This window comes from Phocoena phocoena, chromosome 9, assembly GCF_963924675.1.
Source record: "Phocoena phocoena chromosome 9, mPhoPho1.1, whole genome shotgun sequence".
NCBI lineage: Eukaryota > Metazoa > Chordata > Mammalia > Artiodactyla > Phocoenidae > Phocoena > Phocoena phocoena.
Window position 1 is genome coordinate 21,421,377 of NC_089227.1, and position 27,481 is coordinate 21,448,857.

The 27,481-nt window shown below is 34.7% G+C and overlaps 1 protein-coding gene across 2 annotated transcripts in view; it reads right to left on the minus strand.

Annotated features, from left to right (window-relative positions):
• Nucleotides 1–27,481, minus strand: part of MAGI2 (membrane associated guanylate kinase, WW and PDZ domain containing 2) — a 1,334,711-nt gene that overhangs the window by 438,189 nt on the left and 869,041 nt on the right. For both annotated transcript variants that reach the window (XM_065884282.1, XM_065884281.1), the window contains exon 6: nt 27,110–27,189. In XM_065884282.1, coding sequence (XP_065740354.1) covers nt 27,110–27,189 — 80 coding nt within the window. The remainder of the gene's footprint in view (nt 1–27,109; nt 27,190–27,481) is intronic.

Here is a 27,481-nt window from a genome sequence, read left to right on the forward strand (position 1 = left end):
TTCATTAAACAATAAAAATATGTTAATCAGCACCGTTCAACTTAAAAATTAGAATTAGTAGGAAATTGGGACAGAATTAATAATACATTGGCTGGAACATATTTATATGAATTAATGCTTTGTTTCTCCTTTATTTAGTGGTTGGGATTACGAATGAGTGGCTATAGAAAAATATTTAAAAGACCCCGTATTTTTTTTCTTCTTAATGGAATAAAGTTGGTCAACATAGTTAACCTTTCTTTTCATAATTCACTTGTGATGCAACATAATCAGTGCTCTAGATAATTTTGAACATGTGATGATCAAAAACATATAAATCTTCTGCTTTAAGGATGTTACAAAAACTACATGGACTTGTGAAGCAATTTGGGTCAGCCACTAAAATTTCTGCTTCCATAGAACACAGAGAGAGACAGAGAAATGATAATTTATGTATGTTACCAGGAACCAAGGGAAAAATACAATAAGCTCAGTTTTATTGTCAAGCTCAGGATACATAAAATTAGCATAAGATGCATGTTAACATGTCTTTAAGGTAAGCCTAAAATTTGACCAGAGGAAAAGTACAATATGAAAGGAACAATGAAACAGTCCTCGGCAAAATTAAACCAAGGGCATCTTTATAAAGGTTCTAACATTCATTAAATTATTCATTAAATGATCTTTTGTGCAATTTAATAAGATTCTTTGTATTCTGTGGCAGCAGTAAAACATATCTTGTGCTCACCTAAGAATGGAAAATTTATATTGGTTTTTAATCATCTCACGCCCAAAGTGAACTGGAGTACTGATTATATGACATCAGAAGTGAATTATTTTTTAGAAAGGTGAATTTTTTAATCAACTTTATTTCATTAAGGAGACCACATTTAGTATGTTACCATCTGCTGCTCTTTTATAAAAGGAAGTACACTGTGATATTTCAGCGCTACTACCAAGACAATTAAAATGTAGAGGGAAATGAGAAGAAAAGGCTGACATGAATGGAGCTACATTTGCCTAGATTTTATTTTCTAAGTCTTCTTTTATATTTTCTAAGTTTATTAGAAGAAAGAACTAATCACAAGTTTCCTTTTCTATAAAATGGGGATAATGGCACGCATCTCACTGAGCTACTGCGGGGGTTAAATGGGATAATATATGTAATGCTTGGCACACACTAATTACGCGATGCTTGGAAGCTATTAATAATAAAAGTAGTAACATAAAAGTAATGGTAGATAACATGAATGTATTGAAATCAACTCTGTGGGTTTTATTTATGATTAAACATATTTTTCAGGAAATTTCAAAGTATTTTCTTCCACATTGGAGTCCGAGGAAACACTATTTTGCTTAATAGTAATAAGAGGAATTACTTATACAGTATTTATTATATGTCAGGCACTGATATAGGCACTTTAAATATATTAATACATTCAATCTTCACAGCAGCCTGTGAGGAAGATTAATTTTTACTTCTATTTATAGATGCGGAAACTGAGGTACCCAGAGGTTCAGTAATTTGCCCAAGTTCATATGGACAATAAATGGCTGAACCAGGGTCTGTACCCACGCAGTGTGGCTCCAGAGAGAGTCCACATTCTTGCTTGCTGTGCTAGGTTTCCTCTCTGTAGTCACATGGTGCAGCACTATCCGGACAGTATTAAATTATTACAACAACTAGGCTGGAAGATGATCATCTCTTTATCCTCTCAACTACATATTTCATCACCATTTTTGCTGCTATAATGAATTTGCTTTTGTGGAAAATTTAGTTCCCCGATCTACATTAATATGTTAAAATGTCTACCTCAGACTTAGTTAAAAAAATTAATAGTTATTTCTTTGCTAGATTTGTCTACGAATTTTTATACATATACCATACACAGCATTAAAACATCCTCTGAATAAAAGGCAACAACTTTCAAGACAAGACAAATATAGACAGCAGGGACTATGGAACCAAAGAGCAGTAAATAATATTTAATAGATCTATCTATCTTGTGTCAGTTAAGGAGTCAATAAACACCTTCTTAATAAGAAAACTTTTCTTTGAAGGATAGCATATTGCCCATGAAGCGAGCTAAACATTTAATAAGTTTAAAACAGCTTTACCATTCTTTAGGGAATGCTGTATTTCTAAGAATGGCAGGTACCATGAGTGCTGACAGATACTAGCAAATGGTAATCACAATCCCATTCCACTTATTAATGGGATGTTACAAACCCAGTGGAATGTTGGCAGAGTACTCAAGCATTCTTCTAAGCATGAATTCCCAAGTTGTGTAATGATGTTAATTAGCATAACAATGCTGTTGTTCTTGTTCTAAGTTCCTGTTCATGATTGCTACAATGGTACTGATGCTTGGCATCTTTTAGGAGAGGAGACATGAGGATTATAAATCCCAGAGACTTTTGATGGTATTTACCCCTGGGCTTCACACCATGCTTAGTGGCAGTGTTTTAGGGGGAAAGGTCACTAACTGAAGAGTCACAAGGGAAGGATTAACAGATCTACCAGTAGCTGGTGTGGATAAATCACTGTAACTCTAGGCCTTGGTCTCTTAACGAGAACATTAATTTTTACTATTTTATGGAGTGCTTACTAGGAAATAATTTCACATCTGTGAAAATGCTTTAGAAAATAAATATGTCTTGTAAACAACAAAAACCTACAAAATCAGCTGAGGTATAAGATCACAGGGCCTGTAACAGGAACCCATTTTATGTCTTTGGATTGTAACCATCTTGTCCCATTTCTTAGCTATTCCTCAACTAACCTGTAAGCTTCTTGGTTACGGTCTGAACTACATTTTCTACAGCTTAAGGCCATCAAACTTAGGATAAGAAAATTTATCTGTTTATTTTTCTTGATGGCATACAAGTACTTGCCTCAATCTCCTCCGACTTTATAACATTTCTGCCTTTTCTCTCACTCTGATCATTTACCTTTATATTTAACATATGACAGTACTTGCTTAAATCTTAGCTTTAGTCAGGAAAACTGCTTGCTCTCTTCCACCACAAATCTTCCTCAAGTCAAACCACATGTAAAACATGTTTCTTTTGCTTTTCCTCTTTCTGTCATGGCATACCTCTTCAGTCCTTTTAAAAACGTAGCACAAAAGTCCATCTTGTAAAAGAAGTCCTCTCTAATTTACCCAGATGCATCTCTTATGCCATATTATTTCACTGTGCCCCCTGATACACTACACACACAGACACAGACACAGACATACATACACACACACACACTTACTATATTTATTTCTCATATAATCATACATGGATACAATGGTTTTCTTTGGAGATCTAAACACAATATCTCTTCAACTTTCCTTACTCCAAATAAACTTGCAAATAGAAAGCTCTAAGTCACAAGCTGTTACGTGAAAGAACCCAGAAGTGGGGGGAAAGAAGAGAGAGAAGAAAGGGAGTGAGGATAGATGTTAAATGAGCTCTTTGATTAGATACATACAACAGGTGAAGAAGCCATGTAATAGGTAAAACCTCCTTGAACTCAATGCTTTGCTTTTTAAATCAGCGTCTGAGTCCCTCTTATCACCAAGGAACAGTCTCTAGCACATATCAATTTACACACCCTACATTACCACGATAGCAACATCAACTTATGTGCTTTAGTGCCTTACCATTTACAAAGGTTTCCTCAGATACTATCCCATACACTGATATTATTATGAGAACAAAACAATGGGAATACTACCCTATTTGAGAAAAACAAGCAACTATCACATGTATCTATTTACCTGCAAACTGGGCTGTTTCCCGACAAATTTTGGAGAGGAATCCATTGATTTTAGGGTATCAGGCATCTGGTTAGTTGTGAGTTATGAGTTATATGAAGATGATAAAAAAAAGAATCTGTATGACAGTACATCAACTTGAGAAATGGTATCATCATTCAGTTATGTTCTCACGAAAACTCACAAAGCTGAGTTTCAAATGGGTGGAAAAGGTAATTTTGAAATTATGCTGGGAAAGAGCTAATATGACATGGCTCCAGGCACTAGGATTCTAATTAAATATGAACAGTGATTGAAAATTGCCAAGCCCCTGTTGTGAGACAAAGTAAGAAGAAACACACTTTTAAAATTCGCAGGGAGATGTACACATTCTAAATAAGCCTCAGCCAAGCTTCCATTTCTATAAGGACAGATGCCCTGTACAAAATAAATCATGTTCTCAGTGGAACCTGAATGGCAAGTGGACAAATAAAATTAGGGGAACATCAACCCATACAGGTACTGATGAAGACATACAATCTTCCACATGTAGAAGTTAAAGGTAATTTCTCCATTTAAGAGGGAGAAACAGATGTAACACATTTTTTTCACAGAAAATATAGCGTGTATAAGATTTATTAAACTTAAAATGTGTTAACACAGTCATAGGGAACTCAATTCAAGGGAGAGTACCCTGATGTTCCTGTTGAAAATCCTCTTAAACTACTGGAAGCTAACATTTTTTGTTGTAACATAAAAAAATACTATGATGTCCAAGATGCTCATGTTACTTCAAGGTATATGCTCATATGACCCTTTCTTAGGTCATGATTTTATCAGGAGCTCCCTCAGTGTCTGGGGGTTAAATCTATGTTCTCTCAATATACCAAGCTGGTACTTGGACCTTTTTGAACTTTATTCTTAAGGAAGATCCAAGAATGCTTATCTGACTCTTGTGGGGTTTTTGTTTTTTGTTTTTAAAATAAATATTAGTAATCAGAGTGGAATAGAGAAAATAATAACAACATCTGGCAGTGTTCCCAAGAAAAATGAATCAAATGGAGTGAGACAGAAACCACGCATAACCTTAAATACGAAAAAATAAACCCTGGATTTATTTTGAATATGAAAAGCACGGAGAGAGAGAAGAGCAGGAATGTACATTATGTGAGTAGTGAAAGGGGATATCCATTCCAAAAAAGACATTTTTCAGAGAATAAATGTCATAAAGTATAAGATATATTTTCCTGCATGAAGCATTTCATGGAGAAAGTATAGACTAAAGATTAAAAGAACACATGTAAGAATAACAGTTTAGTAATAGAAAGGATGGGTTTTACAAGTCTCAAAGAAGAAAGTAAAAGGAAAAATAACATAACAAACACAGACCTGGTTGGAGCAGGAGTCGAGGATAGAACTATCTAGCATTACCTAAGCAATAATAGCATAATAGAAACAAAAGCTAATGGAGTAATCAGAAATGAGTATAACACTTGTGTGTATTTACCATAGCAGACAGATTTAATCAGAGTTGAAAGGAAAAATGGAGATTCATCGACATGCAGATGGGAGGTAAAACCATGGAAATAGGAGCAACAACCCAGGGAGAAGGAGTAAAGAGAAAAGAGGTCACCAAATGAAGCAATTCAGCAGGAGCTGAACATTTAAGAATGACTGTGAATCCAATCATCTATCAAAATTCTGCTCAAATTCCAGGTCTATCACCCAGCCTTCCCTGATATTCCTGTTTACAGATGGTTGTCTTTTATTTTTCTCTTGTATGATGGATGCTTTCTCACACCTTTACTAAACTTTCCTCATTATTTTAAAGCTTAACGTAGTATCTTCTCAACAATACTGCTCCTTTGAAGAATGGGTTCAGGTGTTGCATTTATTTGCATTTTTCAAGGTTCATAACTCAATTCTACCAGCAAAGTGGCTATCCAATAAATATTTGTCATATGGAAGAATGGTCTAAACTTCTTTGCAGGCAGATAATCTACCTTAAAGGAAGAAAAATGATTTATGATACATAAGAACTGAGTACTAGAATCAGAGGGAAAGGGTCACTTTTCTGTAGCTTCAAAGCACTGGAGCACTGAGTAAAACAGCCTCAAAGGAAAGATTTGGGTTAAGCAAACAAGTATGAAGGCAAAGAGAAAGGATACAAGTTAGAATAAGTTGAAAAAATAATGTGGGAGAAGAGACATAAAACTTTTAAAAATGAAAGAAATATCATGAAACCAATATAAAATGACAAGATTTAGTTTTATGGGTCAGAACACTAATATAATATGCATGATTTATCACTTATTAGTAAGAAGTTCAAGAACAAATAAAATCAATAAAATTTCAAATTGATTTTGTATTGCTAACTTGAAGTGGTGTCTTGGTAATAGTGGTTCCAAATCTATTTGGGTTCCTTACATAGATTTGGTATTAAAACACCAAATAATGTTTGCCCCCTTGTTTTTCTGAAGGCAACTTTTCAAGCTAAAATTGTTCTCCCAAAGAGCACATAAAATCTTGAGCTCTTGGAAACATAATTCCTTTAAGAGATGGGTTTTTAATAGTAACATGGAAAGGCCCTTAACTATAACTGTGTGGTCCCACTGAGCATATACAGACACTGTGAGAGGCCTGGCGGTTAGGCCACAATCATGCATTGGATTATATCATAAATGTTCATTTTTTATCCTAACTAGCTTAAAAAAAGTTTGCTTTGTTATAGCCATCAGCTTTGGAAAGGATTGCTTGGTGAAACATAGCACTTAGGAAACCTTAAAATTACATGTATTAACAGGGAAATCAGATCATCTTACCTAAGCAACTGAGATCAAGCCTCCCTTAGTTTTTTTTTTGTTGTTATTTTTTAAATTTTCAACTGTAATCCATAGTTAATGTTCAATTATCTGGCTTAGGATTGATGATCTGGATCTGTTTCTCCCACTTCTGAAAGAACTTGCTTGTAATAATTAGATCAGTGTTTCACCTTTCTGTTTTGTCTTCTGTGTTGGTCAACAGATCTAACCACTGAGGGACACATAATGCCATGCCTCAAAGTGGAATTGACAGAAACCCACATTTAGCTCTTAGAGAAACTGTTCCAACATTATGTGGACTGTAGCGAACATTTTTAGAAATTGTGAAGGCATAAAAAACAGCAGACGCTTGTTTTTTTTTAATTGAAGAAGACAGAATATAAATCAATATTCATTTAAAGATATCTTTCAGAGAGCTGATTTCACTCTGTTAATTTAAGAACATTAGTCACATGACATTAAAATTCTTTGATCATAAAATTATACTGATTGGTCTATTTACAGATATGATGGCCAAGGGAAAATACTGAGAATATATGAAAAAAATTCCTTTTTATTTATTTTAAATACAAAATTTTAAAGTAAAATATTCGTAATGAGTTTCCCTTAGTATATTTTTAGGGCTTAAAGTCTCTAGCTAAAGTATCTAATAGTATTACAAGATGGGCATAACATGGAGATCTGTCTTAAACTCAGGTCGCTTAATTCAAGCCTCAATTTCTCTATACTCATATTGGATAAAGCCCTTAAAATCTTTTGACTACAGCATCATTATCTAAAAAAATTGATGTTAAAAATCTCTACCTACCTTACAGAGTGTTGGCAGATGCAACAGAAAGAATGTATGGAAAAATAGTCTTAAGCTTTAAAGCACTGCTATCATTTGGTATCAAAAGTCATATTTAGACGTGTGGTCCCGGACAAGACAGTATATACTCACTTTTCTCTGTTCTCCCCTCCAAATATCCTGGAAATAATTCAAGAGATAATCATAAAAAAACTGGAAATGTGGAAAGAAAAAGGTAGATTGGTAGAAAGGTTAGGTAACTCAGGATTTGAAGGATGATACCACAGTGAGTTCCAAGGGTTTCCCCTTTACTTCTTACATATCTTAGACTGGGGTCAGGCCATAAGCCAGAAATACCAATAGGTACATACAAACAAAGAAGCAAGCAAACAAATGAGAAAAGCCTACTCTCTCTTGCCTAAGGATCGGGAAAAGGAAAGCCCAGCAGGGACATGAGGGCAGCCTTATTTCCAATATCTACCCACAGCCAAGTGGTGAGGACCTTTGTGGCATCATTGAACCCAGAAAGACCAATACATCCCCCATCAGGAATGGTGGCCTAATACACTAGCAGTGATGACGTCAGTGGATCCCAAGTAGGTTATCCATCTCCTGCCCTACACCTGCCATTACCAGGTGGGCAGAGAACACAGACAAGGGACAACACTTTCTATCCCACACATCCAGAATTCGACATCCTTACTAGTGACAACAGGCAACTCAGCGAAGGGCCTTTCACACCTTGCAGATGGCACCAGCAGGGATCAGTCAGGAACTCTCAAGTAAGAACCAAGCTGATTAAAATACCACAGTAATTTCTGGAGAGGGTGTGGAGAAAAGAGAACCCTCTTGCACTGTTGGTGAGAATGTAAATTGATACAGCCACTATGGAGAACAGTATGGAGGATCCTTAAAAAACTAAAAATAGAACTACCATACAACCCAGCAATCCCACTACTGGGCATATACCCTGAGAAAACCATAATTCAAAAAGAGTCATGTACCAAAATGTTCATTGCAGCTCTATTTACAATAGCCAGGACATGGAAGCAACCTAAGTGTCCATCCACAGATGAATGGATAAAGAAGATGTGGCACATATATACAATGGAATATTACTTAGCCACAAAAAGGAACAAAACTGAGTTATTTGTAGTGAGGTGGATGGACCTAGAGACTGTCATACAGAGTGAAGTAAGTCAGAAAGAGAAAAACAAATACTGTATGCTAATACATATATATGGAATCTAAAAAAAAAAAAAAAAAATTGGTCAGAAGAACCTAGGGGCAAGACGGGAATGAAGATGCAGACCTACTAGAGAATGGACTTGAGGATACGGGGAGGGGGAAGGGTAAGTTGGGACAAAGTGAGAGAGTAGCATGGACATATATATACTACCAAATGTAAAATAGATAGCTAGTGGGAAGCAGCCACATAGCACAGGGAGATCAGCTCCATGCTTTGTGACCACCTAGAGGGCTGGAATAGGGAGGGTGGGAGGGAGGGAGATGCAAGAGGGAAGAGATATGGGGACATATGTATATGTATAACTGTTTCACTTTGTTATAAAGCAGAAACTAACACACCATTGGAAAGCAATGATACTCCAATAAAGATGTTAAACAAAACAAAACAAAATAAATAAATAAATAAAATAAAATAGCACCACAAGGTCTCTGAAAACTATCTTGCATTTGGAAACACAGCCTACAAAATGGGCCAGTATCTACACATCAAATTTAAACCGGGACACTTCTTACTAAAATAAAATATTTTATTTCAAATGTCTATTTTTAAAAGTCCATATAAAGTCTGTTCAGGGTAAAGTCAAATAAAATTAATCATACCAATAAGCAGGAAAATCACAAACTGGATAAGAAGAGACAAGCAACCGATTCTAATAAAAAGATGAATCAATTATTGGAATTATCTGTCAAAGATTTTAAAATATCCATCATAAGATTGCTTCAACAAGAAATTGTGAATTCCCCTGAAACGAATGAAAAATTTTTTAAAATTTTAGGAAACAAATTGAAATTATGAAAAAAGAACCATATGTAAGTCATAGAATGGGGTAAAAAAAAAAAAACACAAAACAATAGAAATTAAAATCTGAGACTTCCCTGACAGTCCAGTGATTAAGACTCCACACTTCCAATGCAGGGGGCACAGGTTTGATCCCTGCTTGGGGAACTAAAATCCCACATGTCACATGGTGTGGCCAAAAAAAAAAAAAAAATACAAATTAAGAAATTAAAATCTCACTGAGGGGGTTCAGTAGCAGAGTGAATTTAACAGAAGATAGAATAGTGAAATTGAAGACAGAGCAACAGAATTTACTCAATATGAACAAAAAAGAAAAAAGACTAATAATGACAAGAACAGTGCCATAGGGACTTGTACAACAGTAACAAAGACACTACTGACATTTCTATCATCAAAGTTCCAGAAGTAGAGGATAAAAAGAGCAGGAAATTAAAAAAAATATTTTAAAAATTTATGTCAAAGGATTTCCCAAACATGGCAAAATACATAAACCTATAGATTCACGAATCTGCTTAAACCAATAAGTAACAGAAAGCCACACCAAGACACATCATAACCTCTGAAAATGAAAGACAAAAAAGTCTTAAAAACAGCTAAGAAAAGTGCCATAGTACCTAGAGGGGAACACAAATTCAAATGACAGTAGATTTCTCATCTGAAACTATGGGGGCCATAAGGAAGTGGCACACATTTCATATTCTGTATGAATGAAGGGTAATAAAGATGTTTTTCAGATTAAAGAAAAAAGAAACCTAATTTGTCATAGCAGACATACCCTTAAAGAATGGCTAAGTAAGTGAAATCAGGAGAAAGCTCAGAACTTCAAGAAGAAAAGATCAATGGAATGGATAAACATAGGGAAAAATATAATACATTATCATTCTCTTAAAGAGTTTCTTAAATTGTATTTGATAGTTAAAACAAAAATAATAGCAACATATTATGTAGTATTCAATGTATGTAGACGAAATGCTAATACAAATATATTTAAAAAGTGGAGAGGCTAAAGGGACATAATTAGAAATAAGATTTCTATACTTTACTCAAAGTAGTAACGTGTCAATACTATTAGACTGTAATAAGTTACACATTATTGTAACATTCAATCCAACCACTATGAAAGATACACTATAAGTAAATCAATATAGAATCTTGAAGTTCAAGTAACTCATAGGAAGACTAAAAAAGAGAAAAATATTCAGGTATCCCATAGGGAGACTAGGAAAGAGTAAAAGAACAAGAACTACATAAAACAAATAGTAAAATGGCAGATTTAATCCCTACAATATCAGTAATCAGTTTAAATGTAAATGTTCTAAATATACCAATTAAAAGACATAGGATGGATTTAAAAAGATTGACCCAACTATATGCTACCTAAAATCAAACAGAATTTAAAAGCAGCAAGCGAAAAACATCTTTACATACAAGTGAATCTCCATAAGACTATATGTGTATTTCTCAGTAGAAACTTTGCAAGGAAAAAGAAAATGGGATGATATATTCAAAGTACTGAATGAAAAAAGTGCCAACCAGGAGTACTTTACCTGACAAAGGTGTCCTTCAGAAATGAAGGCAAGATAAAGACTTTCCCAACCAAACAAAAACTGAGGGAGTAAATCACTGATACACCTAAAAGAAATGCTGAAAGGAGTTCTTCAAGCTGAAATTTAAGGATGCCAATTCGTAACATGAAAACAAATGGAAATATATTGTACAACACACTGGTAAAGGTAAGCATATAGTTAAGTTCAGAATAGTCTAATACTATAATATGACACTGAGTTAACCACTTAATTATAATATAAAGTAAAAGGACAAAAGCATTAAAAATAACTCTTAACTACAATAATTTGTTAATGGATACATACTATAAAAAAAGATAAGTTGTGAAATCAAAAACATAAAATGTGGGGGAGGAGTAAAAGTATACAGTCTTTTTTTGTTTGTTTTGTTTTGTGTTACGTGGGTCTCTCACTGCTGTGGCCTCTCCCAGTGCGGAGCACAGGCTCCGAACGTGCAGGCTCAGTGGCCATGGCTCACGGGCCCAGCCGCTCCATGGCAAGTGGGATCTTCCCGGACCAGGGTACGAACCCGTGACCCCTGCATTGGCAGGCAGATGCACAACCACTGTGCCACCAGGGAAGCCCTAGAGTTTTTGTATTGATTGAAGTTATGCTGTCATCAGATTAAAATAGACTTACATCTATAAAATATTTCATGTAACTAACCCTCATGGTAACCATGAAGCAAAAACCTATAGGAGACACATAAAAGATTAAAAAAAAAAATGAATCAAAGCGTACCTCGACTGAATATCATCAGTTCATAATGGAAGACAGCGAGAGAGGGAGAAACAATGGAATACAAAATGGTCAGAAAACAATAAGATGGCATGAGTTAAGTCTTTACCTACCAATAATTACTTTAAATGTAAATAGATTAAATTCTCTAATCAAAAGATATAGGGCTTCCCTGGTGGCGCAGTGGTTGAGAGTCTGCCTGCTGATGCAGGGGATGTGGGTTCGTGCCCCGGTCTGGGAAGATCCCACATGCCGCGGGGCGGCTGGGCCTGTGAGCCATGGCCGCTGAGCCTGCGCGTCCGGAGCCTGTGCTCCACAATGGAAGAGGCCACAACAGTGAGAGGCCCACGTACCTCAAAAAAAAAAAAAAAGATATAGAGTGCCTGAATGGATAAAAAAACAAGACCCAACTATATGTTGCCTAAAAGACACTCAATTCAGCTTTAAGGACACATGGGCTCAAGGTGAATGGATGGGAAAAGATATTCCATCCAAGGGAAAACCAATAGAGAACAGGGGCAGCTACACTTACACCAGACAAAATAGACTTTAATTTTAAAAGTTTAACAAGAGACAAAGAAGGTCATTATGTAATGATAAAGAGGTCAGTTAATCAAGAGGATATAACAACTGCATAAATATAAAGGCATTCAATATTGGAGAACCTAAATATATTAAGCAAATGCAGGTCTGAAGGGAGAAATAGACAATAATACAGTAATGGTAGGGGACTTCAATACCCCACTCTCAAGAAGGGACAGATCATCCAGATAGAATACTAATAACAAAACACTGGACTTCAACTATATCTTAGAATCAATGGACTTAGATATGCAGAACATTTCATCTAACAGCAGCAGAATACACATTTTTCTCAAGTGTACATGGAACATTCTCGAGAATAGATCATTATGTTAGGTCACAAAATAAGTCTTAGATAGTGTAAGAATACTGAAATAATACAAATTATCTTTTCTGACCACAATGTAATAAAACTAGAAACAGTAAGAGGAGAAAAACTGAAAAATTCACAGATCAGTGAAAATTAAACAACACACTCTTGAAAAACCAGTGGGTCGAAGAAGAAATCAAAAGGGAAATCAAAAAGAAATCTTGAGTGAAAATGACTATACTACCCAAAGCAATCTACAGATTCAATGCAATCCCTATCAAACTACCAATGGCATTTTTCACAGAACTGGAACAAAAAATTTCACAATTTGTACGGAAACACAAAAGACCCTGAATAGCCAAAGAAATCTTGAGAAAGAAAACTGGAGCTGGAGGAACCAGGCTCCCTGACTTCAGGCTATATTACAAAGCTACAGTCATCAAGACAGTATGGTACTGGCACAAAAAGAGAAATATAGATCAATGGAACAGGATACAAAGCCCAGAGAAAAATCCATGCACATATGGTCACCTTATATTTGATAAAGGAAGCAAGAATATACAGTGGAGAAAAGACAGCCTCTTCAATAAGTGGTGCTGGGAAAACTGGACAGCTACATGTAAGGGAATGAAATTAGAACACTTCCTAACAACATACACAAAAATAAACTCAAAATGGATTAAAGACCTAAATGTAAGGCCAGACACTATAAAACTGTCAGAAGAAAACATAGGCAGAACACTCTATGACATAAATCACAGCAAGATCCTTTTTGACCCACTTCCTAGAGAAATGGAAATAAAACCAAAAATAAACAAATGGGACCTAATGAAACTTAAAAGCTTTTGCACAGCAAAGGAAACCATAAACAAGACGAAAACACAACCCTCAGAATGGGAGAAAATATTTGCAAATGTAGCAACTGACAAAGGATTAATCTCCAAAATATACAAGCAGCTCAGGCAGCTCAATGTTAAGGAAACAAACAACCCAATTCCCAAATGGGCAGAAGACCTAAACAGACATTTTTCCAAAGAAGATATACAGATTGCCAACAAACACATGAAAGGATGCTCAACATCACTAATCATTAGAGAAATGCAAATCAGACTATATTACAAATATAAAATTCAAAACTACAATGAGGTATCACCTCACTCCAGTCAGAATGGCCATCATCAAAAATCTACAAACAATAAATTCTGGAGAGGATGTGGAGAAAAGGGAACCCTCTTGCACTGTTGGTGGGAATGTAAATTGATACAGCCACTATGGAGAACAATATAGAGGTTCCTTAAAAAACTAAAAGTAGAGCTACCCTATGACCCAGCAATCCCACAATCTCAGGGCATATACCCTGAGAAAATCATAATTCAAAAAGAGTCATGTACCACATTGTTCACTGTAGCACTACTTACAATAGCCAGGACATGGAAGCAACCTAAGTGTCCATCGACAGATGAATAGATAAAGAAGATGTGGCACATATATACAAAGGAATATTACTCGGCCACAAAAAGAATCGAAATTGATTTATTTGTAGTGAGGTGGATGGACCTAGAGTCTGTCATACAGAGTGAAGTAAGTCAGAAAGAGAAAAACAAATACCATATGCTAACGCATATAAATGGAATAAAAGAAAAATGGTCCTCATGAACCTAGGGGCAGGACAGGAACAAAGACACAGATGTAGAGAATGGACTTGAGGCCACAAGGAGGGGGAAGGGTAAGCTGGGATGAAGTGAGAGAGTAGCATGGAAATATGTACACTACCAAATGTAAAATATATAGCTAGTGGGAAGCAGCTGCATTGCACGGGGAGATCAGCTTGGTGCTTTGTGACCACCTAGAGGGGTGGGATAGGGAGGGTGAGAGGGAGACACAAGAGGGAGGGGATATGGGGATATATGTACACATATAGCTGATTCATTTTCTTATATAGGAGGAACTAACACAACATTGTCAAGCAATTATACTCCAATAAAATGTTAAAAAGACAAATCTTGAAACAATTGAAAATAGAAACACAAAATACCAAAACTTATGGGATGCAGCAAAAGAAATACTAAGAGGGAAATTTATAGTAATCAAAACCTATATTAAGAAGAATGAAATCTCAAGTAAGCAACCTAATTTTACATCTCAAGGAAGTAGAAATGTAAGAACAAACTAAGTCCAAAGTTAACAGAAGTAAAGAAAATACAAAGATCAGGTGAGAAATAAATGAAATAAGAGACTAAAAAAATAAGAGAAACATCAAGAAAACTAAGAGTAGGTTTTATGAAATGATACATAAAATTGATAAACCCTTAGCTAGACTACGAAAGAATAGCAAATACTCAAAATCAGAACTGAAAGAGAAGATATTACAACTGATACTACAGAAATAAAAAAATTTCAGGAAAGACTACTACAATTATATACCATAGATTGGATAACCTAGAAGAAATGAGTAAGTTCCTAGAAACATACAATTTATCAAGACTTAATTATAAATAAATAGATCTGAACAGACAAATAACAAGTAAGGAGATTGAATCAGTAATCAAAAACCTCCCAACAAAGTAAAGCTCAAGACCAGATAGCTTCATGAGTGAATTCTACTGAACATTTAAAGAGGAATTAATACCAATTCTCCTCAAACTTCTCCAAAATACTGAAGATGAGCAAACACTTTCCAAACTCAATTTATGAGACCCGCATTACCCTGATCCCAAAGCCAGTTAAGTACACTGGAAAAAAAATTACAAGACAAAAAAATAAAAAATTACAGGTCAATATTCCTAATAAAGATAGATGGAAAAATTCTCAACAAAATACTAGCAAACTGAATTCAACAGCATATTAAAAGGATCACACACCGTGATCAAGTGGGATTTATTACTGGGATGCAAGAATGGTTCAACATACATAAATCAATAAATATAATATAGTACATTAATAGAATGAAAAATAAAAACTATATGATTATCTCAATCGATGCACAAAAATAATGTGACAAAATTCAACATCCCTTCATGATGTTCAACAAACTGGGCATAGAAGGAACATACTTCAATACAAAAAAACATTTTTGACAAGCTCACAGCTAACATCATACTCAACGGTGAAGGTTAAAAGGTTTTCCTCTAAGATCAGGAACAATACATAGGCACCCATTCTCACCATTTCATTTAACATAGTACTCTAAGTCCTAGACACAGCAGTTAGGCAAGAAAAAGAAATAAATGGCATATAAATCAGAAAGAAAGTAGTAAAATGGTCTGTGTTTGCAAATGATATAATCTTATATATAGAAAATCCTAGACTCCATCAAAAACTTGTTAGAAGCAGTCAAAGAATTCAATAAATTTGTAGGATAGAAAAATAACAAATAAAAATTAGTTTCATTTCTGTGCAACAAAAAACTATCTGAAAAACAAAAAAATCCCATTTACAATAGCATCAAAAAAATATTAAGGAATAAATTTAAGGAGGTAAAAGATGTGTACAATTGAAACTATAAGACATTGATGAAAGACATTGAAGAGGCACATATAAATCGAAAAAAATCTCATCTTGATGGATTTGATGAATTAGTATTGATAAAATGTCCAGCTACCTAAAACTACAGATTCAATGCAATCTCTAATAAAGTTCCAATAGAATTTTTCACAGAATAGAAAAAACAACTGTAAAATTTGTATGGAACCACAAAAGATCCCAAATACTCAAAGAAATCCAGAGGAGGGAAAAACAAAGGTGGAGGCATCACACTTCCTCTTGACTTCAAACTATATTGCAAAGCTAAAGTAATCAAAACAGTATGGGACTGGTGTAAAAACAGACACATTGACAAATGGAATAGAATCAACAGCCCAGAAATAGGACTTCCCTGGTGATGCAGTGGTTAAGAATCCACCTGCCAATGCAGGGGAAATAGGTTCGAGCTCTGGTCTGGGAAGATCCCACATGCCATGGAGCAACTTAGCCCATGCGCCACAAGTACTGAGCCTGTGCTCTAGAGTCCACGAGCCACAACTACTGAGCCCGCATGCCAGAACTACTGAAGCTCACAGCCTAGAGCAGGTGCTCCACAAGAAGAGAAGCCACCACAATGAGAAGCCCGCATCACAACGAAGAGAAGCCCCCACTCACTGCAACTAGAGAAAGATCATGCATGGCAGTAAAGACCCAATGCAGCCAAAAATTGATTGATTAATTAATTAATTAATTTTAAAAAGGAGCCCAGAAGTAAACCTTTTCATTTACGGTCAAATAGTACTTGATAAAGGAGCTAAGAATACTCAATGGGGAAAGGACAGTCTCTTCAACAATTCATGTTGGGAAAACTGGATATTCATATTCAAAAAATGAAATTGGACCTCTATCTTACACCACTCACAAAAATTAACTTGAAACATCTTAAAGACTCAAATCTAACGTGAAGCCATAAAAATCATAGCAGAAAACACATGGACAAAGCTCTTTGACACTGATCTCGGCAATACTTTTTGGAAATGACAATAAAAGAACAAGCAACAAATGCAAAACTAAACAAGTGGGAAAACATCTGCACTGAAAAAAAATAAGCATAATAAAAATGCAATCTATAAAATGGCAGAAAATATTTGCAGAACGTTTACCTGGAAAGGGATTAATATCTAAAATATATAAGGGACTTGTATGACTAGCAAAAAAAAAAAATCTAATTTAAAAATGGGTAAAGGACCTGAACAGACATATTTCCAAGGAAGACACATACATGATTAACAAGTACATGAAAAGGTTCTCAACATCATTAATCATCAGGGAAATGCAAATCAGAACCACAAGGAAATATCATCTCACATCTGTCAGAATGACTACTATCAAAAAGACAAGAGATGTTCAAAAGGAAACCCTTGTGCACCACTGGTAGGGAATGTAAATTGGTGCAGTCACTATGGAAAACAGTATGGAGGTTCCTCAAAAAATTAAAAATAGAACTACTACATGATCCTGAACTCCCACTTCTGCATATATATCTGAAGGAAATTAAATTATAACCTCAAAGAGATATCTGAATTCCCATGTTCACCACAACTTTATTCACAATAGCCAAGATATGGAAATAACCTAAGTATCCATTGATCAATGAATGGATAAAGAAAATAAGATATATATAAATGGTATATTATTAAGACATAGAAAAAAAGAATATCCTGCCATTTGCGACAACATGCACAGACCTTGAGGGCACTATGCTAAGTGAAATAAGTCAGAGAAAGACAATTACTATATGATCTCACTTATATGTGAAATCCTAAAAAGCTGAAGTCATAGAAACAGAGCAGGATGGTGGTTGCCAGGAGCTGGGGAATGGGGGATAATCAGGTGATACTGGTCAAAAGAAAGAAACTTACAGTTATAAGATGAATAAGTTCTGAGGATCTAATGTACAGCATAGTGACTACAGTTAATAGCACTGTATCATATACTTGAAAGTTGCTAAGCGAGTATATCTTCAATGTTCTCACCACACAGACACAAAAGGTAACCATGTGAGTTGATGGATGTATTAACTAAATTGTGTTAATCATTTCACAATATATATGTGTATCAAATCATCACACCGCATGCCTTAAACTGACACAATTTCATTTGTCAGCTATACCCCAATGAAGGTGGAAACATTTTTTAATGTTTTAAAATTTCCTATTATGGAGACTATTTTTCTTTTTATTGATATATAATTAAAGTTTTCTGTAATATAGGAATGTCATCTTTAAATTTTGTAAAGACCTACTCTATGGACTATTATGTATTCAATGTTCATAAAGTACTATGTATGCTTGAGAAGTGTATTCTCCATTCGTTAAAACTTTTAGATCAAGAATACCTTTTCTGTTATTCAAATCTTTCTTCTTATTTTTCTGTGTTTAATATATTGAGTAGTAAGAGAGATGCACTCAATCATACACTCTAATAGTGAATTCTTTAAATTCTTTTTTTCAGATTTCTCATTTTTTCCTCCTCTCTGTATAACTTGAAGCTATACATACAAGCATGCATAAAAGTTCAGAATTGTTATCTCTTCCTGATTAACTAAAACTCCTTTTTCTTTCTCTCCTTCTCTCTTCCTAGAAAAGAATAAACTAGGGAGCATCATTCTCCCTAATATTAAGGCTTACCACAGACCTACAGGAATCAAGAGAGTGTGTTACTGGCACAGAGATAGACCCATAGACCAGTGGAACTCACTGATTTATGACCAAGTTGCATTCACAATCCAATGGAGAGAGGATAGCCTGTTATACAAATGGTGCTAGAGTAACTGGATATCCACAGGGAGAAAACTGAACCTTAACCTAAACCTAACACCTTATAAAAAATTAAGTAAACATAGACCACAGGCTTAAATGTAAAACTATACAGTTTAGGAAAAAAACATGAGAAACTCTTTGGCATGTAGGGCTAGGTGAAGAGTCCTTACACTTGTTATCAGAAACATGGTTCATAAAAGGAAAATTTGATAAATTAGAGTTTATTGAAATTAAAAACATTTTCTCTGCAAAAAACCCTGTGAAGAGGATGTAAAGGCCAATTACAGACTGGGAGATAATGTTTGTAAAGAACATATCTGATAGAGGGACTTCTATCTAGAATACATAAAGAACTCTCAAAACTGAATAAAAAAAAGAGTCTAATTAAAAATTGGTCAAAAGACATGACCAGACTTACTCTGAGAAGGATATATAAATGACAAATAATCACATGAAAATATGTTCAATATCATTAGCCATTAGGGAAATACAAATTAAAACCACAATACAATATCATTACACACCTATCAAAATGGATAAAATAAAAAATAGTCGTAACACCGAATGCTAACAAGTATGCAGAAAAACTGGATCACTCCTTCACTGCTGGTGGGGATGTACAATAAAAGAGTACAGGCACTCTGGAAAATAGTTTGGTAGTTTATTCTAAAACTAAAGATGCACTTTCTATAATAATCTAGCAATTGCACTCTTGGTCACTTATCCCAGAGAAATTAAACCTATGTTCATGCAAAACCCTGTATACAAGTGTCTGTTGTAGTTTTATTTGTATTAGCTAAAAACTGGAAACAATCCAGGTGTCCTTCAGTGGGCAAATGCTTAAACAAACATTGGTACATAAAAAGTAGCAAACCATTGAGACACACACCTGAATGGATTTCAACGTAATTAAATTGAGTGGAAAAAGCAATCTCAAAAGTTTACACACTGTATGATTCTATTGTATAACATATTTGAAATAACAAAGTAATTGAAATGAAGAATAGATTAGTGGCTAAGGTTTGTGCAGTGGGAGGACACGTATATGGCTACAAACTGGTAGATAAGGGAGCCTCGTGGTAATGTATCTTTATTGTGGTTATAGTTATGTGGAGCTACACATGTGATATAATTGTATAGAACTACACACACACACACAAACACAAACGACCACTTGTATAATTGGTGAAGTCTGAGTAAGTTCTGTTCATTGTACCAATGTCAATTTCCTGATTTTGATATTGTATTATATATATATATAAGATGTTAACGTGGGGGAGGCTTCATGAAGGGTGTTTGGGACCTCCCTGTAATCCTTTTGTTATTTCCTGTGGATTTATAATGCTTTAAAAAAAGTCATCTTTGAAAAAATTTAAAATAATTTTGCTACTGTGTAGAACAGATTCAATGATGTCAATATTATTTTTAAACTTGTGTGCATTAAAGAGTAAGGATAAGACACAACTTATTCCTAAGCATAAATGTAAGTTGAGACATCAAGAACTAAAGGAGGACAAAATTTCATAATCCTTCTGCAGGTACTACTTTATAGCTAAAGTAAACATTAATAGGTAGAAGGGAAACAGATAAACAATTAGTGAAGGAAAGATATTCCAAATATTTAACAGCTTTAATTGCTTGGACACCAACCCTTCAGAATAGAATGGGACCAATTAGAACAAATGACAGCCAGTAACAACCCAGAATCTGGTACCTGTGCACAACAGTGCAATATCCATCCTATATGATTTATTTTGGATTAACATTATTTCCTCCCCAAAAGATTTATATTCCTAAAATATTGTTTTTTCTTAGTACTCTTGAGCTAAAATTATGGAAAGGGTGCTATATTATTGGATAAAGCATATCTCAAAGTGCTGCTATAGAAAATCATGACTACAGTAAGTCCCCTACATACGAACCTTCAAGTTGCGAACTTTCAAAGATGCGAACTTGCATTTGCATGTCCAATCACGTAAGTTAGTTCACATGTCTGGTGCACACTGTCATGTGTTTGCATCCTCTACAAGTGGTTGTGCTTTTGTGTACTTTACTGTATAGTACTATATAGAGTACAGTAGTACAGTATCTTTATTTCAAGCCCAGGATGTCTGGAAGCAAGCATAAAAGCAGTGGTGATGTAGCTGGTACTGCTAAGAAGTGCCAAGCGATGACGATGGAAACAAAACTGAAAATAATTGAGAGAGTAGAGCGAGGTGAAAAGATGGTAGATGTCGCTCATTCTTATAACATTAAACTCCTTGCTATGCAACATGAGGAGCTTACTAATGAAGACCTGATGGAACTGGAGGCCCAAGGAAAGGACGAAAAAAGACAAGAGGAAGCAGAAGTAACTGAAGAACCAAAGAGATTCATGACACAGGAAATGGCAAGGGGTTTTTCTTTATTTGAGGAGGCACTGTTAGTTTTTGAGTCACAGAACCTGAACGTAGAACAGTACATGAAGGTTGTAGCAGCCATTCAGAATGCAATCTAGTGCTACTGTGTCATCTATGATGAGAAAAAAAGAGTTACTATTCAGACATCACTGGACCATTTTTTCAAGAGGGTAGATAGAACTGAATCCAGCAAGGAACCAGAACCTGTGCCATCAACGTCAGACGAGAGTGAAATTGCAGCTTGCCCTCCATCTCCTACTGCTGACGATCCTTCAGCTCTACTATCTCCCACCTCCTCTCCCTCCTCCAGTCAGTAACTCTTCTTGCCTGTTCACTCGATGCCAGCCCCTGTATGCCAGCTGTTGTACTTTACTACTGTACTTTTCAAGGTACTGTACTATAAGATTAAAAATGTTTTATGTTTGTTTTTTAATGTATTAGTTGTGTGAAAAGTATTATAAACCTATCACAGTATAGTACTATATAGCCGATTGTGTTAGCTGGGTACCTAGGCTAACTTTGTTGGACTTACAAACAAATTGGTCTTACGAATGCACTCTCAGAACAGAACTCGTTCATATGTAGAGGACTTACTATATAACACAAATAATTACCAGTTAGTGAAATAAGAACTAACTGCTTCTGTTAAGATATTTTAAATTTCCTCATTTTTTTTTTTACAAAAACACTCAAAATATCAGTATAGAAACAAAATACACAAATTAGTTTGTTCATAATATTTAAACATTAGGATTTCAATATTTGCATATAAATGAATCTTTTCAACTTTAAAGTTTTAGTACTTGAATAGTTAATATTTTTAGAGTCTGTTTTTTATTAATTCTTCCTAGTGAAAAAATTTCAAGATACTTTACAAATATCATCTTAGCAGTTTTATCAGATTAGAAAAACAAATATTCAAGGGATATATTAATTTGATCATATTTAATCTTGAGAAATTAGGAGCTCTAATTATCAATACAAATTTAATGAGAAAGTAGGCCAAAGTCCCTATTTAAGGGAAATAAATTATGTAGTCTAGAAAAAGAATTTGAACTATGAAAATAAAAATAAAAGTATGCATGTCCAAATCTTTCTGTCATGTCTATAAAACTCACTTAAGAAATGACCTGAAAAAAAAAAAGAAATGACCTGAAATTAATTAGTGTTTTCTATTATTTTAGAAAGGTAATCTCCTTATCTTGGAAAAAATCCATTTAATAAATATTATGAAACAAGGTTTATGCTATCTTTGTTCATGAGCATTTCAGACATAGCTTTTTTTTTTTTTTTTTAAGATAGATTAAGTAATAGTTCAAAGCTTTAGTTAATGTAAGTTGAAATGCAGTTCTCATGTAGGTAAAAAGGTTAAGATTATGTGATTTTTCTTTCCTATGGTAACATGAAACAACTCACAATTCATAGATACTGAATACAGAAATGACATCACCCAATTCATACAGCTCTAATTATAACTTGGTGAAATTTAGAGCCAGTTTAACAGAATGGAGGGGGGGAACCTCCAATCTATTAATATTAGGCTGGATTAGCTAGCTGGATAAGTTTTGCCTACATGGGTTTGTTCTTTTCTACCTCTTCAGGACACCCTAGAGAAATTAAAGGCTCTTAAGGTAGGCCAACTATTCTGAATTTCTTCCCCGTTGTCTATGGCTCAGAGCATACTCGAATGAAAATAAAGAAGCAGTTATTTAGAGTCTATGGTGCAACAAACTCTGTCCTTGTTTGTGAAACTAAATGTGCATGAAATAGATATCATTTCCATTTACAGGTAAGAAAACCTAGGCTCCCAGAGATTAAGTACCTGCCTAAAAGCCCACAGATTTGGATTTGGAATACAGTTTTCCCTGACTACAAATCCTACATAATTTCCTCTCCTGAATACAATACTGTAGTCCTACTGATTTTAGTCACTTTTCAACTTTATAAAGAGTCCTACAGGAATTGAATCACTTTTGATATTGACCCTAATTCAGTGATTCATGTGGAGTGTGTCACCACTGGGATGTTTATGATTGGAAATATCTCAGACACACATCACAGTGCTGATTCTCAGGACTGGGGACAATATGATGGTGCTTTATATACAGTTCAACCAATCTTGCATCCACATTATTTAATAGTTAACTGTTATTTCTGTTGCATTTTGTAAAAGACTATATTGGCTTGCTAAACAGCACTCCCCCAAATCCTAATATTAGAGTCTTGTAGTAGGTGGAGACTTTTTTCTGCCATGTAGACTGGTGCTTAAATTCCAAAAATGCACAGAGCTGTGACAAATGCACAGAGCACAATGACTTTACTATTTTCAACCATATTCTGAGAGAAGGAAGTATGTTTTTATGTTTAGTAGCTGTGTTATCCTTCAAACAAAAAAGCAAAATGATTGCTTTAGTGTCAACAGAATAAGTAGTTGTTTAAGTATTTGTACTGAACCATCCATGGTGGCTTTTCCCTCCTTGATGCCAATGAGAAAACATTTGCTAGTTTTTTCTCTCACCCAAGAATAATTTAAATCAGTTGATACCTCCTTCCATCTCTCTTTTACTTGACTTCATCTTATTACAGGTGACTAAGTAATTACCTTCAAGCATCTATGTAAACAGAACTGAAGAAGCATACATTTACAGATCCAGATCTACATACACACACATACATATGTACACTCATAATAGTATGCACACATACATAACACGGAATTCAATCTTGAGGGATTAAGTATGATTATAATGATAATAAAGAATTTATAGCATGCAATCCAGTAAAGTCTTAAATGTACAACTTAAAAATTACTGCACTAAAATTTCTACTTCCAGGTAGGATGAAGTGAGCAGGTTAAGAGAACACATAGAAAATCTAGATCAAATATAACAAATAAACAATACAAAGGAACCAGAGAACTGCTGAAACAACAGATCTAAAATGGTCTAAGAATCTGAAGAGGAAAGAATCCTGGAGAGGTAAGGGAGGAATGTTGTAGATGATTTTTGTTGATTCTGGGCTGTGGAAAGAATCCAGACTTGGCCTGGGAAGAAGGCCATCACTGGGGTTGAGAGAAACCAGCAGACTGTTGCAGAGTCTTGAGGGACTGACAAAGCTCTAACACATGCCAATCATTCCATGATGACATCCGTCAAATTCAGAAGATGCAAGGCCTGGAGGCAAAAAACTAAGCTAAAACCCCTGAAAAGCACCACAGATTTCTGGTAGTCTTGCATTACTGAGAAGAAAAATATTTTTTTAAATATTGGTGTTCAAGACCTGCCCAGGGGCACGCTCCACATGGATACACCAGGCCAGGGTTCATCGTCGGACCGAGTCCAGCCTGCCCCTATGTTTTGTATGGTCCAAGAGCTAAGAACAGTTTATATAATTTTAAATGATTGAGAAAAAAAATCAAAAGAAGAATAATATTTTAATTCATGAAACTCAAATTTCTGTGTCTACGAGCAATGTTTTATTGAAATATATCTATACCCTTTATTTATATATTGACTTTGGTCACTTTTGTACAACGAGTAGTTGCGAAGAAACTGGGTGACCAAAGCCTAAAGTATTTACTACCTGACCCTTTATGGAAAATATATGCTGACCTACAATAGGCTATTAGTTGAAACTCTGGGTGGGCAAACACCCTAAGAACAAAAGCAAACCAGAGGTAGACTGCGTCTCACCAAAGCTCAACCCAACCTCATGTTGGCTCAGCTGTGATTGGATTAAGGTAATTAGCCTCCACTCTGTCTCCGTGGTAGAAGGATAAATCTTTGCTAGTGAAAGATATTATCATCTTAAGCCTCTACAATTTTTATACACATTTTATACATATTTCAGCATTCAGAAAACTACTAACTTTTTTGATCTGTGCTGACCTATGATAGATAGAAAGAAGCCTGTCTTAACTAGTAGGCTCAGCAGCAATCCATTAACATCCAACATTTTAAACAAGCAGTTTTAATCTATGCTATTTAAAGAAAAATAAAACAGAAGTAACAGTATGACCAAAAAGCACTTTTCTTGGCATGAAAACTTAAAATATGTGCCTGGAACAATAGCATTCTAACTAGATGTTAGTTTACATTGTAAAATACTCCAGTAACATATGAAATAAAATCTGTGAATTACTTATTTTGTAGAAAAAGAAAAATAGTAATCAACCAGTTATAAATCACTCTGAGCTATTAGACTGTATTCTAGGACTCATTTCTTAATATCACATGAATTCACAGGTACTGGTATCATATTTTAGGCATCTACCATGCTGAGAAGACAGATGAGTACAGAAATGGGAAAAACTGATAACATTGAAATGTTACAGTTATGCAAAATGTTAAACCTACATCTCTCCCAGGATTTTAAAATTTGACTTTAATAGCCTTTTATAATGAAAAGAACAACTCAAATGTACAAGACAGCTGAGAAGTTCAACAGGTACAGAACTGCAAAATCACTGAATTCATTTTAATTAGTATATATATAAATATATATATATATATATATATAGTTTTATATCTGTGGCATCAGTAAATCATAACTCCCAGATAGCAGATCAGGTCATTTTAATTTATAACCTATCATAATTTGCAACATATGTCTTATTAGTGCCAATGAAATGTAACCTAATTGTGCTCAAAAGTCTCAGGTCACAGAATAATTGTAAAAGATTCACACACATATAGCTATACTTTTATACAGAAGGCATACAGACATAGCTATGAATATAAAATTATATGTAGTGATAAAAATTAGACATTTATGCATTCAAATATGTACATATAGCCGGTAAACTGATTTTTTATTTAGCTCAGTTGTATAACCAGCTTGTGAACAGTTACCTTATAACATAGGAATGAACAATATTATCTTGATATTGTCTGAGAAAGACAGAATTACCATTAAAATAAAAGGACTTTTACAGTTATAGACTTTTTAAAAAGTTGACTTTCTAAAAACTTTTTTCAAAGTTTAAACACTCATCACTTTCCTCACTTTTAGAGCTCTTCAATGATAGATGCCTCTGAACAAGGCTCTAATAATTTGATCAGATAAAGGCTGTGAATGTGGTCAAATAATGAATCATCAGGAGTATACGCTATTTATCATTTTAGACGAATTATAAGTACTCTTTTAACATTAAACTCAATGTTAAAAAACTTGTAAGTATCATCAGTAACACTTCATTTATATAATTTACTAATTTAAAAACAAGGTTTACTTTCATCTAATCCTCAAAATTATTTTTAAAAACTCTTCACATAGATGAAAACAGTCAATTTTTAAGCAAATTAACGTCATTACATTGGGAACTGGAAAATACTAAAGATAACCCAGCACATTCATGCAATTAATTTTTGTATTTAAATGTTTGCTTAAAGGAAAGGAGCCATACGTATAAATCTTTATATCACCGATTCCTTAATAACTAGAAGAATGCTATACCTCAAAACACAAAAATAAAATATTACTTATAGTGCCACAATACTTTTCTCTATACACCATATTTAATTCCAATGAAAAGATCAGAGTCCTCAGAGAGACATACTGCAAACAAAAACTCCCTAGTAAGGTGGTGGGAAGTCAGGCCAGGAATCAAAGAGAACCCATAGAGATGACAGAGCTGTGATGTCCAGCACAGTCCCCTCAGAGAGAAAAAGGAAAACCACATGGCACTGCTGAAACGCCGAGTTAATTCTTTCTCCTATCTGGGCATTAAATATTACAGCTTTAAAATTGTCTCAATCAGATTACGGCTTCTTTAGACAAGACCCTCTCTTAAGAAACACACATACTCTCAAAGGGCAACGCCGCAACACCATAAAAGCTTAAATAACCTACCATTTTCTTTGCATTCTTCTGGAGGTTTAGCCTTTTTCGCAAGTCGTGGATCCAGCCATGATGTTGTCTTTGTGTTATGGCTGAAAAGAAAAGAGATCACTCTGAACAGACACATACTGAAAGGAATCAAGTTTATTCCTTAAGGAAAAAAAAAAAAAAAAAAAAAAGAGGGGGTTAGACCAACAAAATTGCAATCGATACACTTAATTTGCTTACTGGTTCTAAGTAGCCCTGAAGGAGGTGTAAGAGTAATCGTGCAAAGGCAGCTGTAAAATTGGCAACCTCAGCTCCCTGTCCTCAAAGCAGCTATTTTTATTAAAATCAACTAGAATGTTGCCAAGTTAACCTCATTGAAAATGCAGAACTCATCCA